At 51.7% G+C, this 15,305-nt stretch overlaps 1 protein-coding gene across 1 annotated transcript in view; it reads left to right on the top strand.

Moving 5' to 3' along the window:
- Positions 1 to 15,305, top strand: part of DNAAF5 (dynein axonemal assembly factor 5) — a 629,742-nt gene that overhangs the window by 199,618 nt on the left and 414,819 nt on the right. The window contains exon 5 of the mRNA XM_069647233.1: positions 47 to 279. Within this exon, the coding sequence (XP_069503334.1) occupies positions 47 to 279 (233 nt within the window). The remainder of the gene's footprint in view (positions 1 to 46; positions 280 to 15,305) is intronic.

The following is a 15,305-nucleotide window of genomic DNA, read 5'->3' as shown; positions in this document are numbered from 1 at the left end:
AGTATTATTGTCTTTTGTCTAACCGTTGATACAATCTTCCTTTTAGTCAATCGACCGCAACTTGGATGTCGTGAGCTGATTTTCCGAAACCTGTCCAAAATTCTTCCAGCCGTCAGCCATGATATAACCGACTGGGTTGTTGGGACCAGAATAAAAGCAGCACAGCTTCTAACTGTTCTATTACTACATGCAGAGGATCATATTACACAGCATATGGAGTTGATACTCAGTACCTTGTACCAAGCATGTTCAGATGAAGAAACGCAAGTGGTCAATAATGTAAGTTTAAAGTCCTCTGTTAATTCACTACATTCTTAGCTGGTCTAGCAGTAGTTGATGTCTTGATTGAATGTCATTACCCAAGCTTGAGGTCTAGCATTTTGGCTGTACAGGCTGGATAATGGTAAATTTCACTTCAGAAATTAAAGTGTTCCTCCATAATCCTTTAGACTTGACTTCAAACGTAAATTAAGACCACAAACGTAAATGAAGACCTATCATTAATGAGAGAGTTTTTGTTGTTTTACCCAGCCGTTGCTATTGTACGGCAAATCAAACGCAGAGAACAATTTGAGGTAAAGCTGGTTCTTAAAAAATACTTTTATTTCGCAGTGCTGCAGGATAAAAAAAAAACAAACGCTGACAGAGAACCCTGTACAGAAAAGGGTGGGACACACACGTCAACTAACTTTCACACGCTTGTGTTCATATAGGTTTGAATACAAGACAGTGTAATATTACCACAGCTTCACTTGGAAGGATGATCCCATAATGAATATACTACTATACATTTTAGACACTGGCCAGGCCCAATTAGTTCAAGGTTGATGGAATTAAAGATGTACTAGTCACCTTTTAGTGCGCCTTCAGATATTGTTCATGGAGGATAAATAATGTTCATACTGCTAGATTCTTTTGTCATAAAGATTTTTAATGCATGATATTGCCCTCAGCACGTGTTTCACCAAGTCATTTGGTTCATCAGGAGGGTTTCTAGGATAAACAGAAACACCTTTTCAATTTCATAAACCTAATGTATTCATAACTAGATGCTAGTGTAACAACAAAAGATAAAACCCAAAAGCATATTTTGGCATAAAGCATTCTTAAACATAGAATATGATTCTCAATAAAGAAAGAAAAGGAAAATCAGGCAGCAGTTCTTATTTCATGAGTGTTATTAGCCATCACCAAGCAGCACCTTAACTTATACCTAAGCAAACAAGTACTTATTGAAGACCAGTTCGCCATCAACTGTATCAGAGACTGCTAAGACATTTAGTTCAAGGTTGAAAGATTAGTCGGAGTAAGAGAAACATGCAACTTTGGGCACAGGGATACAATTAGGCTTTGAAACGTATTTTTGCGTGCTGGCAGAAGAGGAAACTTAACAGTGCATGCTTAATATCATTTGCTAATTGTTGTGTACGTGGTACACGAAGCGCGCATGCGCGGCCCAGCGGGCCGGCGCATGCGCGCCAGTTAATAAAGGCGGTGCCCGGGGCAGTTCGCGCCGGAGCGCCGGAACAGGCAGACGTCTCCGGTGTGTGTTCTTGCGCGCCGCATACGCGCGCTGGTGCCCCGACCCAGGGGGGCCCATACACCACCACAGGGCCTCCCCCAGGGTACAACACTGGCGACGAGGAGGTACGGTCTGCTTCCGTGCCCCGACTACCTCAGGGAGACGGAAGTCTGCCGTATTACGGACCCGCGGAGCGCCGGCGGCCATCTTCTTTTCACTCGCTCCCCCTTCACACGTGGCGGCAGTGGTTGCGGCCCGAAAGGGTGCTCGTGCGCCACTCGCCAGCGGTGTTGGAGAACACTGAACATTTTTGGAAAGCCCACAGTCCTGCAGGCGCAGGGCTGTGGCAATTAAGAAGAAAGAAGTGGGTTTTTACACCCCAACCCTACCACGAGACCAGAACAAGCCGCCCTTCTCTCAAGACAGACAACTGTGAGTACGTGGCGCAGAGATGGGTGAAGAAGCTGACGATGAGGGTGCCGCCGCCCCAATCCCCCGCAGAGCTCGTAACTCCCTAGCCCCCATGCCGGAATTCGATACTACTGGCCCCCCTTCCAAGCTGGGCCCGAAGTGGCTATTGTGGGTCAAAAGACTAGATATGTTCTTCAGGGCATCTGGGGTGGACGATGATGACACCAAAATCGCGACCATGATCTACTCGGCAGGCGCAGAAGTCCACAAGATCTACGACTCCCTCGTCATCCCTGTGGTCACGTATGACGCAGTCAAGCAGGCACTCAAAGACCATTTTCTCCCCATGGCTAACGTGGATTTTGATAGGTTTGTCATGGGCGCTGAGAGACAATTGGACGACGAGCCCCTAGACAAATTTTGCGCCCGCCTGAGACACCTGGCGACCTCCTGCAGATGGGTCAATGAGGAAGAAATGGTCCGCAACCAATTACTGCAGGGGTGCAGCTCCGGAAAACTTCGGAGGCAGGTATTGAGAGAGCCTGGCCTGACCCTCCAGCAAATTTTGGACCTGGGTAGAGCACATGAGCTGGCGGAAGCCAGAGGTGCGAAAATGGACGCTGCCACGCGACCAAGGAATGACGAGGATGCATTTGCAGTGGGACGGTCAGCAGCGGGAAGGTCAAGATGGGCGCCGAGAAGGCCCGATACCACGCCCACATCAGGCAACGCCCCATCGTGCTCATACTGTGGGTATGACCTCCCCCACAGTGGAGACTGCCCGGCAAAGTCGAGAACATGCGCCCGGTGTGGCACACCGGGGCACTATGCCAGGATGTGCCGAGCTGCTTCCCCCGTTGCAGCAGGAAGGGGACCGGAGAGAGTTGGACGAGGAGGCGCTCGCAGAGTGAGAGGCATCTCCTCGATCGATCGGGGCCTGCAGGACCTGGATATCGCGGAAGAAGAAGAAGAGGAGGAAGAAGAGGTTTTCTTCATCTCCGGCATCGCAAAAGGTCCTGGCACGAGGCGCCAACCCACATGCACTGTCAACATCGATGACGTTCCCACCCCCATTCTCATCGACACTGGCGCTTCGGTCTGCGTGCTAGCCACCAAACATTATGAGGCCCTGCCAGGCCCACCGGAACTGTCAGCGTCCACGGCACGAATATATGCATTCGGGGGGGAAACACCCTTACCCATCCAAGGCGTGTTCGTTGCCCCAGTCTCTCATGGACAAAACACCATCAAAGCAAGGTTCTTCGTCACCAACATCAGCCCACATTCCTTGTTGAGCTGTGCGGCGTCAGAAGCGCTCGACATTGTCCATTTCACGTTTGGGGTATACCACGCCGATCTGAACAGCATGCTACACAGGTTTCAGACTCTCTTTAAGGGCATTGGCAAACTGAACGCAGAGCCCATTCGCCTGCACATCGACAAGTCCGTGAGGCCGACAGCCCTCAAACACCGCCGGATTCCTTTTCACTTAAGGGCCCAAGTGGAGGAGGAGCTGCAACAGTTAGTCGACCGGGACATCATTGAAAGAGTGGAAGGCCCCACCCCTTGGGTTTCGCCCATCGTAGTAGCCCCAAAGCCGAAACAGCCGGGGGCAGTACGCATCTGCGTGGACATGAGGCTCCCAAATGCCGCCATCAAAAGGGAGCGTCACCTCACACCCACTCTAGATGACATCGTCGGAGAACTTCAAGGCGCCAAAGTCTTCTCCAAACTGGACCTCAGGTCTGGGTACCACCAGTTGGAACTGCACCCCGAGTCGAGGTACATTACGACGTTCACTACTCACGAGGGGTTATACCAGTACAAGAGACTTAACTTTGGAATCTCGTCCGCGGCTGAGGTCTTCCAGAATGCCATCAGAGGAGCCTTGTCCGGTCTGAAGGGTGTCATTAACATGTCCGACGACATCTTGGTCTTCGCCAGGTCGGAAAGTGAACACCTTAAACGGCTAGAGTGCACGTCTGAGAGACTACAGGCGGTAGGCCTAACCCTGCACCAAGAAAAGTGCGAATTCCTCAAAGACCGGCTGGAATTCTTCGGGTTCACCTTCCATGCAGGAGGCATATCCCCGGACCCTGGAAAAGTGAAGGACATAAGAGATGCGCCCCCACCCACATCACCGGCGGAGGTTCGGAGCTTCTTGGGGATGGTCAACTACTGCGGCCGCTTCATCAAAGACCTGGCCTCTCTGTCAGAACCACTGAGGGCACTTACGAGAAATGACGTGGCTTGGCAGTGGACTGAGATTGAACAACGATCCTTCAATGCCATCAAGGAAGCCCTGTCAGAGCAGGAGACAATGGCCTACTTCAACCCCAGCCGGGAATCAGAGATTGTGGTCGATGCCAGCCCGGTGGGACTGGGGGCAGTCCTCATGCAGGCAGACGAACTAGGGGCCATGAGACCCATAGCATATGCCAGCAAAGCCCTCACCGACACGGAAAGGCGGTATTCCCAGATAGAAAGGGAGGCCCTTGCCATCCTGTGGGGGTGCAAACACTTTAGAATCTACATCCTCTGCAAACCCGTCGTCATGGTTACGGATCATAAACCCCCGATTCCTATCCTGTCTGGAACGTCTTCCAAGCCGCCTCCCCGCATCGAGAGATGGATGCTGTCCCTCATCGAATACGGCGTCAAGCTAGTATACCGCCCAGGCACTCATAACCCCGCTGACTACCTTTCTCGCCACCCAGGCACGGGGAACGCCCAGAGTCCCGTAGAGATGACAGACGCTGGGGACGCTGTGCATCTCGTCATTGAATCAGCCCTGCCAGTAGCCTTGTCGAGAGAGGACATTGCGGACGACTAGAACTCTGACGAGGCGTTCCTAAGAGTGAAAAAGGCGGTGGCCACAGGGGAGTGGCGGGACGTCCTCCTAAACAATGCCAGAAGGAACCCAGAGGTACAAAGGGACCTACAACTGCTGTGGAAAGTTCGACACGAGCTCTCGGTGTCCACGGACGGCCTGTTGCTGCGAGGGGACCAGATCGTGATCCCCAGGTCGCTGGTCATGAGAGTCCTCCAGTTGGCCCACACAGGGCACCAAGGCATGGCGAGGATGAAGGCGCGCCTCAGGCTGAAGGTCTGGTTCCCCGATCTGGAACACAGTGTGGCCGAATTCGTGAGGACCTGCATCCCCTGCCAGGCCACGAGTCCTGCGGAAAGGGGTCCACCCATTCAGGCCATGGAACGGAGCAACGTGCCATGGGGAACGGTGCACGCAGATTTCGGCTCGACCGGAAGAGGTCTATATTTCTTGGTAGTCACAGACCAGTGGTCGAGGTACCCGGAAGTGGAACTCGTGGAATCCACCGCCAGCGATCACACCATCCTGGCCATGGACAAAATCTTCGCCACCCATGGTTTCCCACTTGAGATCTGCTCAGACAATGGAGCGCCGTTCCAAGGGCAGCGGTTTGCCAGATACTGCGCGGAACGAGGCATCAAGCACCGGAAGGTGACCCCGCTGTGGCCAAGGGCCAATGGAGAGGTTGAGCGTTTCATGCGGACGCTTAACAAAATTTTTCGTATTTCTGTCAATGGAGGGGAGGACCTGCGACACAACTTAATCGACTTTCTCCGTGAGTACCGGTCCACCGGAATCGCACCCGCCGAGGCGCTGTTCAGGCGAATACCCAGAGGGCTGATACCTGAAGCGGGAGACCGACGCCCAGGAATGATCGATAGCGCACAGGTGACAGCAGACAGAGCCGCGAGAAACGAGAGCGAGACAACAAGGCGGAGGCTGCCGGGGAAAGAGATGGCAGTAGGAGACACCGTCCTTGTCCGGAACAGAAAACCGGAAGGAAAACTCTCGATGACTTACGAAACCCAACCAATGGGAGTAACTCATGTCAAAGGCTCCATGGTCACAGCTGCGAACGCGCGAGGGACGGTGACCAGAAACGTGTCCTTCTTCAAGCGCATAGGACCCGTGGCAGCGGGGGAAGAAACCGATCCTGACCAAGGACAAGTGGCAGAGGCGCCGCAGGAAGGCGGTGAACCGCCCGAAGATCCTGGGGGGCCAGAGAACCTCGAGAGAGGCTCGCCCAGGTACCCGCGCAGGGAAGGGCGCCGCCCCCCGCAAAGGTTCCAAGATTTCATCATGGACTCGGCAGCCTGAGTAACTAAGTCTGTTAAGTATAGTTTGTTTTGAGCCATGTTGGCTCCCCATGTTTAATGTGTTTTGTTTGTTGTTTGAGGGGGAAAAGGAGGGATGTTGTGTACGTGGTACACGAAGCGCGCATGCGCGGCGCAGCGGCCCGGCGCATGCGCGCCAGTTAATAAAGGCGGTGCCCGGGGCAGTTCGCGCTGGAGCGCCGGAACAGGCAGACGTCTCCGGTGTGTTCTTGCGCGCCGCATACGCGCGCTGGTGCCCCGACCCAGGGGGGCCCATACACCACCACAGGGCCTCCCCCAGGGTACAACACTAATGATAGCATTTTCCCAAAAACGGATTGTGCTGGCTTAGAAAAATAAACGTGCAAACGAGTACATTTCTTTTCCTCATTTTTATTTTCCATGTTAAGCTAGCACCAGCAAAGATGGTCTTGGTTTTAACTCATTTTTGGCCTCATGTCCCAACGAAAGTTTCTTACTAAATAACTTTGCGGTTTGTCTTCTCATTTCAGTTTTTCCTTGACACCATTTACCGTTTACATATTTGTGTTTGCTGGCACATCGTGTTCCTTGTCTAGCCAGTGAACTGCTAGGTTAGTCTTCATCAGACCCCTTATATGTTTCTATTTAAGTTAAATGTGTGTTTTATATTTCGTGTTGAACATACGTGTCGGTTCTATTTTCAAGAGTGCATTTGAAAAGCTATATTTCACTGTGCTCGTTGGATTTGCGTTTTCTATTGGACTGTTGTGAACTGTTTTCTATTGGACTTAAAAATCCTACTTTTCCTCATGCTCGCCTCACTACCGCCTCCCCCCTGTCCTCTCCCACCTTTCTAAATTTTGGAGTGTTGGCGTCTGGACCAATCATTAACTGGCCATATTGCATGTATGGAAACTAGGCCCACTTACAACTGTGAGATCCCTTTTGGCAAGCAGGCCAGGTTGGGCAAAATAAAGTGACAATTTCTTAACATTAAGTAGCAACAGTTTTTGAAGATTTTTAGAAACACCACTAAAACATATGATTCTTAGTTATGAAGCTACGCCAACTGGTTGCACTATTCTTGGCATTGACTTTTTCATATTGGCAGCTCCATATTTACTTTGTCTTCTTATGATGAACCTAAAGGTGATCATGAATGCATCCTCAGATACATTTGCCCGCCTTCCTTGTTCATCCTCCGTGTTATTCATCAAAATGGTGGCTCTCGTGGGTTCATAGGAGAATTGGAAAGTAAACTAGTTTAATCATTTCCAAGCAATCTAACTGCCCTTAGTACATGGGATTAGAAGTACATAAGTAACACTGAGTGGCAAAACTAATAAGGCTCACATTTTTTAAACTGAAGAGCTTTTTGTCCACAGATCACGAATATAGGTTTTGTGTGGCATGACTGTGTCGCCTAAAGGGAGAATGGGGCCAATGGGAAGTCAACAGCTAAGTGATGTGACCCCTGCAGGTGATGTATGGAAGTTCCTCTAGACTTCCACCTGTCTCCTCTCGTCTGATTCACCATACATCCAGCAGTCATGAGATTCCCTATTGGCACCCAGAGCGAGGGGAAGGTGGGGGTCCTGTGTGTATGGGGTGTGTAGTTAAATTGATGATGACATTCTCCACATTCTTTGTTCCATATGAAGGGTGCAAGGATAATGTGGTCCAAACAGCACTCATGCACTGAGTTTCAAAATCAGAAAAAACGAACTTCAAGTCTGTGGAATAGCCACCTGGCATGGGTGTAGGACCCTGGCTTTTTTTTTTAAATAAAAAAATAAAATGATGCAGGTAATTCCATTTCAGGAAGGGAAACCTGCTGATCAGATTTTCCTTCAATAAAATTCCATGCCAAAAACATAGTGTACACCTGTTCACTGCTGCTTCAGTTGCCTGATGGCAGCACATGCCCTACAGTGACACAGAGCAGGTTCAGGTCACAGGTGCCCTCTTAACAGTTGCATTTACAGCCAAGCCTCTGCAGCGCCGGACCTGCATTTAAGATATGAAACACTTTCCAAAAACTGCATAACTCTGAGGATAATGTCCTAGTGGCACATTAAACTGTAAACATAAATCGTACCAGAGTTAGGGTATCGTGGCCTGTCATCTCCCATAGTTATCCCAGCCACATTAAATTAATATCCCACGTGTCAGCCCTTTGGACCCAGTTCAGCTGTGGAAGGTTTTTGTGTATTCGTTCCAGACAGGATTGCCCTCACCACTTTCAGGACTGTATTATTGTGTTAGGTGGGTGGCTTGCCCCTGTTTGGTCCCTTTTAAGGGCAGATGACATCCCTTTCCCCAGGGACAGCCACTCCACAGATAGGCTGGCCTGGGAACAGGAATCAAAGGGCACACCCATTCACAAAGGGCCAGACCTCACACCAGGGTGCTGCATTTCTAAAGGCCTTTGATTCTATTGAGAAGGGAGGGGGCAAGGTAACTGTGGCCAGGCAGACATTTGTACAGTGGAGGAAGACTACCACCATCTTCTCTCTCTCTCCCTCTCTCCTTCTATCCCTCTCTCCCTCTCTCCCGTCCCCTCCACTTCTGCTAGAGCAAAGCACTTTGGGTGTGATGTCAGAAGGGCAAATCCCACTCATTTCAAGAACAGGGATTGGTCCACTAAGGCAGGCTAGCTTTAGTCCAATAACCTGTGGGCTTTTGCCTTTAAAAGAACGGGTTGCCCACCACTTCTTTGAATCCTCCCTGGAATCCAACCCTGGAAGATGATTTCACTAAATCCTGCTGAGAGAGCAGTTCTTTCTAAACTCCTCCAGTTGTGTTGTGAAGGCAGGTGTTCCAAGGCAGAGGCGAACTCTGTCCCCTAACCATCCCCAAGGAACATTAGGGTTGAACTCTGGTGCTGGACTAACACCTGCAGCTCACCATTCGAAGTACCAGCTTCTTAATCGCCACTCCTGTAAGTTGATCGACCTGACCCGCGTTCTCCCTGAAGAGCAACATACGAGCCTTTGCATCAAATTGACTCTCCTGCGCACCCTGGTACCAGCTCACCGCTGTTGAACCTCGATCACTGACCAATCCTGGAGACCACCTGATCCACACAGCTTGAGTAGATGTTTTGAGACAGCAGCTACCTTCCGTTTGACAACGATTTGATGCCAGCTTGCTGCTGGACCATTGGGATTGCCGTATACCTGAACCGAAAAGAACATGCAAATAAAGCCAAGAAGCCTGGTTCGAAGCTGTCGAACCGCCAAGACATGTGCAAAGTCTTTACTAACTCTGTCCCCTTGCCAATTCTTAAGCCTTACTAGAGACATTGTGGTCTTTAAATTGCCCTTTCTCCCTCTTTCTTTTTACCCAGAGTTCTGCCTCTATTCTATCCTTGCATATTCTGTGTTCCTTCTGTAGGGGTGGGTTTTTAGTGTTTTCTTGTTTATTATTTTACATGGTTTGTTTGATTAAAGTATATAGATCTATATAGAACCGTGATTGCGCATTCCTTTATTTTTGAGTGTTATACTTTGCTGTATGAGTTGCTACTGAACTATATTCCACCCCCCTTCAGTATAGACTTTCCACGGCCTACATTACCCCAAAAGGTGGCAGAGGTATATTTCTTAACTGTGCCCGTTTTACCCCCGATTGTGTTGGCTCTTGGTTTGAAGAAGTGAGGGCTGATTGGACGCTTTAGCCTCTACTCATCCTTTTTAAAAAAAAAAATGTTTTTATTTTTTTACAATTTTTATTATTACTCCTACGTCCCGTCGCCTTTCCTCCATACTTATGGGACATCCCTGCGTCCTGTGGAACGGGACCGGAGCACTTTGTAAAAAGCATCAACATTTTTCCTAAAATGTGTCCTTCCTCTCTTTCTTGCACGGGGCCTGGCACGCGGCCGTAACCCCGCCCCACCTTGGCTCCGCCCCGCACATCGCCCATCAGTCCTTTTCTCCGCTCGTTCGGGACTGGACGCACTTGCATCCTCGGAAGATTTTCTTCCCTTTTTTCCTCTCTAGCTCTCGCTAGCGATCGTTTACTAGTCTATGTCGTTCAAACTAGACTTTCCTGATTGTTCATTGTGTCACTTAGTTCATCGTGTCACTGTCGTTTCGCGAGGGCAGATCCCCATCCTCTTTGTTTAGAGGTTTTGGGTCCGGATCACTGTTGGGACTCCTGTTTTTACTGCGACTCCCTTTCGGTCCAGGCACTTCAACGTCGGTTGGAGCGGTGGGAGGAGGTGTTCCGACGAACTCCTCCTGCACATTTTCGGTCGTTCATCGACGAGAAGAAAAAACGCCCGGTAAGTTCTTTACTTTTCTGAGAACCCCGGCCGGGGGATACCTTTCCGGGTTCCTCTCGGCCCGGGAGGGGCGTTGATTGCTCTGTCACCGGGGTTCGCCCTGAGGTGCCCGTTGGGCCTAATAATTATACAAGAGTTTTCTCCGAGGGTCTCCGTAAGGGGCCTGTGGACACCGGAGTAAGCTCAGAGGCCCCTCCTGTGGGGGCTGTTTGTAGACCCGGTTCTACCGAGTCGTGGGGTACCGAGCTCGCTTTGAGGCCTCTGTCGGCTTCCCTCAAAAATAAGACCGGGGTGCGCCCCGGGGCCTTGGGTGGGCTTGTCGTTACCGAACGGATGATCAAGGCCCGCGTAGATAAGGCTGTTACCGGACCTGGGTCCGAGGTCCCTCGTTCAGAGGCTAAAGCTACCAAAGGCTGTTCCTCACAGTTCCCGCTCGTGCGGTGACACCAGACCTGTTGAGGGGGCAAAGAAGCAAAATTCTTCTTTTACTGGCAGTGCCGAGGTCCTTCCTTCGAAGGCTAATTTGGCGGTTTGTCTCAAAAACATTGCCGGCCTCACAGTACCGGCTCTGCCGAGGTTCCTTATGTTAAGGCTAAAGTTAAGACCCCCTGATCCATCGACGGGGACCCCTGCCTCACTTCCTCACGTGCCGCAGTTCCCCCTCAGATGAGGACAAAATGGCACCCGTTCCCACCATGACCGCGGCAGCCATTTTAGGTGCTACCCCTACAACTACGCCATCGGCCTCAGGTGTAGGGTCTGGTCCCTTGGGTGAACATAGAGTCCCTTGTGCGCATCCTTATCGGGCAGTTTACGATTGGAATGCCCGGATGCCTCTTCCGCAGAATGTTTCATTGCCTGCGGGGTTGACACCTTTTTGATTTATGTGGATACGTCGGTGGAGGGGCCTATGTAGCTCCCTTCCCTGTTACGTCCCTGGATTTGTCCACCTCATGAGTTGCCTCCTCAGGTTCCGAAACAGTCCCCGGAGGACGCCTTTTTCGGTAAATTCCAAACGCTTATGCGTACCGACCCCATGAGGGAATATTTCAAAGGGCTTTTCAGGGAGATATGTCCACCTGCACCTCTGGCTCCACCCGTTCCTCCGGTGGTCCCGCCGGCGCCTCCCTTGCCTACGGTCCCTTCCCCGACTCTTCTGCCTTTCCCTCCATTGTCCCCGGTGGACAAGGCAGGGCCTGACACGGCTCAGCAGGATCCTGATCTGTCAGATGACGTCCAAGGCGATCAGGACAACGAGGACATTCCTTGCTCCGTTAGAGCTTTTCATGACTGGGTACTGGACATTATGAGTTTCTTAGATGTCGCGGTGCCCGAGGCACCCGCTCCGCAGGAGGGTGTGCTTTCTGGGGTGTTCACCCTGTCTCCCTTGGAGCGTACCGGCCTGTTCTTGCAGAAGGACGTTTTGGCCGAGGTCCGCAGAGTCTGGGAAAAGCCACACTCTGGACTTTTCATCAATAAGAAAATTGACGCGAGATACAGGCTGCATTCTTTGGAAAAGGTGGCCCTGTCGTCTTGTCCGCCTCCCTCCTCCACAGTGGTGGTTGCGGCCACTTTGCAGTCTAGGCCTACAGCATCCTCTTCCACGACGGCTACTCAGGTTCTGGGAAAGGAGGACAAGCTCCTAGACTCCCTCGGGAGGAAAATCTTCGCCAACTCGGCCTTGCAGCTCAGGCAGGCCAACGCCAAATTGATTTTAGCGGGAGCTAACATGCAGATGTGGAAAGGTCTGTCGGGGTTCGAGGAGTTTATCCCGGTCGAGAAGCTGGAAGACTTCAAGGGTGGCCTATCCGACGCCAGGGTCTTGGCCCAGGATCTCCTGGAGGCTTCGGCTCATCACGTAGACACCTCGGCTCGGGGCCTTATGCTGGGGGTTGATACCTCACGGCAGGCGTGGCTGCATGCCACTAAATTTTCAAAGGAAGTGCAGGAGAAGGTGTTGGACCTTCCGTTCGATGGTAAGGAGCTCTTTCATTCTACTACAGATGTAGAGCTCATCAAGATAAAGGATAGCACTCAGACAGCTAAATCATTGTCCTGGTTAAGGCTCCTTTAAAAACCCAGAGACCGTTGTCACAAAGTCAACCTTCCTCTGGCTTTAGGGGCTTCCTCGACCGCAAAAAGCGCAGAGTGGATATCTCTGCGGGGAATAACCGCCGTAGGCAACAGACGCGGTTTTTCTCCCGCTCTTCAGCCTACTAAATGAGGGTTTTCCGCGCTTGCACGAGACCCCGGTGGGAGGACGCATTGCGTCTCATTGGGAGGCGTGGCAGACCATCACAGAAGACAGATGGGTCTTGTCAGTCGCTTGAGCGGGCTTCCGCTTACCTCTACCCCCTACCCCACCCCGCAACCCTCCATTTCAGCTGTCGGGTTCGACCTCCCTCAAAGACGAGGTTCAGAAACTTCTGGACCTCAGAGCTGTGAAACCTGTTCCCCTTGGGGAGCGAGGGGAGGGCTTCTACTCCCGGCTGTTTACGGTGCCCAAACCCAACCAGGCTGGCCTGCGCACCATCCTAGACCTTTCCAAGTTCAATCTTTTCCTACCCCAAGAGAAATTCAAGATGATCACGCCCAGCCAGATATGCTCCTCCTTGCAGATGGGTGATTGGCTCAGCGTTGTGGATCTTCAGGGCGCGTACATACATATCCTGATTTGGAGCCCACACAGGAGATATCTCCGCTTCTCTTTGGGAGAGGAGCACTTCCAGTTTCAAGTGTTCCCCTTTGGCCTCAGCTCGGCGCCGCGTGTCTTCACGAAGATGTCGGTGATTGCGGCCTATCTTCGTCTCCAGGGAGTCCATGTGTATCTGTATTTGGACGACTGGCTCTTACGCAGCCCTTGTCCTCTGGCAGCAGCGGGCAATCTCCAGTCTCTCCTTCAGCTCCTGTTCCATCTTGGGCTGTCGATGAACTGGCGGAAATCTTCCATGACGGTCTCGCAGGGCCTGATTTTCCTGTGTTTTCGCTGGAACACGATCAACTGCAGAGTGTACCTGAACGGGGACAGAATGGCGGATCGGTTAGCCACGTGTCAGATGTTTGCGCAGTCGGGGAGCATGTCGGCCTGGTGGTTCCAGACACTTCTGGGCCTCATGGCCTTGTGTGTGCTAGCTCTTCCTCTTGCTCGTCTCAAGATGAGACGGACCCAGATGGCTCTTCGGAGTTCCTGGCGTCAGGCTGTGGACCCGGATTCCAAGCAGATAATGATTCCGGATTCCATGAGTGTGGACCTGGACTGGTGGTCATCTCTCAGCAACCTGTCAGGGGGCGCGGGGTTTCAGGACCTAAGCCCCACAGTGACGATCACGACGGACTCCTCCCTTTTGGGGTGGGGTGCGACGTTTGATCTTCTTCAGGTCTCGGACCTCTGGTCGCTTCAAGACAAGCTCCTGCACCTAAATCATTTGGAGCTTCTGGCGATCTTTCTGGCGCTCAAGAATTTCAGACCGCACGTTACCAACAAGGTGGTCCGCATACGCACAGACAATGTGGTGTCAATGTATTACATGAACAAACCAGGGGGAACAAAGCCCCCCCCGCCACCTCGTCACCTGTCTATCCAGATATGGGTGTGGGCCATGCTTCATGGTGTCTGGCTGCTTGCAGTACACATCCCGGGCCAGCTGAATGTCACAGCGGATGCCCTCAGCTGGCGGACAGTGGTCAGCTACGAGTGGGAGTTGAAGGCGGAGGACCTCTCATGGATTTTCTCACGTTGGGGCACCCCGGAGGTGGTCCTCTTCGCTACGGCGGTAAACAAGAAGCTTCCTCAGTATGCCTCCAGAGGGGGTCTGGGAGCCTCCTCTCTGGGGGATGCTCTCGAGATTCCATGGCACAACATGAGAGCTTACGCCTTTCCGCCTCTGCCTCTAGTCCATCGGGCAACTTGGAAGCTGAAGAACTGTGAAGTGTTCGCTTCTACTCATAGCCCTGTGGTGGCCGGCCAGGTTTTGGTTCTCAGAACTTCAACACCTGTCGGTGTATCCGCTGATCAGGTTACCAGTAACTACCGATCTTCTTCATCAAGGGGAACAGCAGATGTGGCACCCCTCCCCACAATCGCTCAGCTTGGCGGCATGGTGCCTGAGTTCAAGTCTTTAGAGCATCTTAACTTGTCTTCGGATAACGTGCGTATTATCCAGGCAGCTAGGAAACCCTCAACCAGATCCCAATACAGGAGTAAATGGCTCAGGTTCTATCATTGGGGTTTGGATAAGCAATTGGATCCAAGGGTGGCCACGATTGACACGGTACTGTCCTTCGTGTCCTCCCTAGCAGAGTCGGGTGTTCACGTTCTGTCATGCAGGACCTACCTTTCAGCGGTTTCCGCTTATCTTTCTACAGACCAATGTTCTTATTCTCTGGGTAACCCAGTGGCTAAGAGGCATTTTGCAGGCTTGACACGTCTCTATCCTCCAGTTCGTAGTCCGCATCTGCCGTGGGACCTTAATATAGTCCTGATGGCGCTGTGCCATAAACCCTTTGAACCGATGGCCACGGTGGACCTCAAGTACTTATCCCGGAAGGTGTCCTTTCTGGTCGCCGTTACGTCAGCGAGGAGATTGAGTGAGTGAGTGAGTGAGCTCCAGGCCTTGTCAGTGGAGCATTCTTTCTTGGTTTTTCACAAGGACAAGGTAGTCCTGCGGACAAACCCGGCCTTTCTACCGAAGGTGGTAACTGAATTCCATCTGAATCAGTTGATCTCCCTACCGGTCTTTTTTCCGAACCCTGCCTCAGAGGCTGGAAGGGTTCTGCACTGTCTTGATGTTAGAAGGGCTCTTAAGTTCTACCTGGACAGGACTTCTGAGTTTAGGAGTTCTTCTCAACTTTTTGTGACCTTTGGTAACCTTCAGGGTAAGCAGGCGTCTAAGGCGACTATTTCTCGGTGGATCGCCGCCTGCATCACAGAGTCTTTCACCGTCCAAGGGCTGAAACCTC

Source organism: Ambystoma mexicanum, chromosome 2q (assembly GCF_040938575.1).
Source record: "Ambystoma mexicanum isolate Mex_15411 chromosome 2q, UKY_AmexF1_1, whole genome shotgun sequence".
NCBI lineage: Eukaryota > Metazoa > Chordata > Amphibia > Caudata > Ambystomatidae > Ambystoma > Ambystoma mexicanum.
The sequence above is the reverse complement of the archived record's forward strand: the minus strand, read 5'-3'. Positions and strand labels throughout refer to the sequence as shown.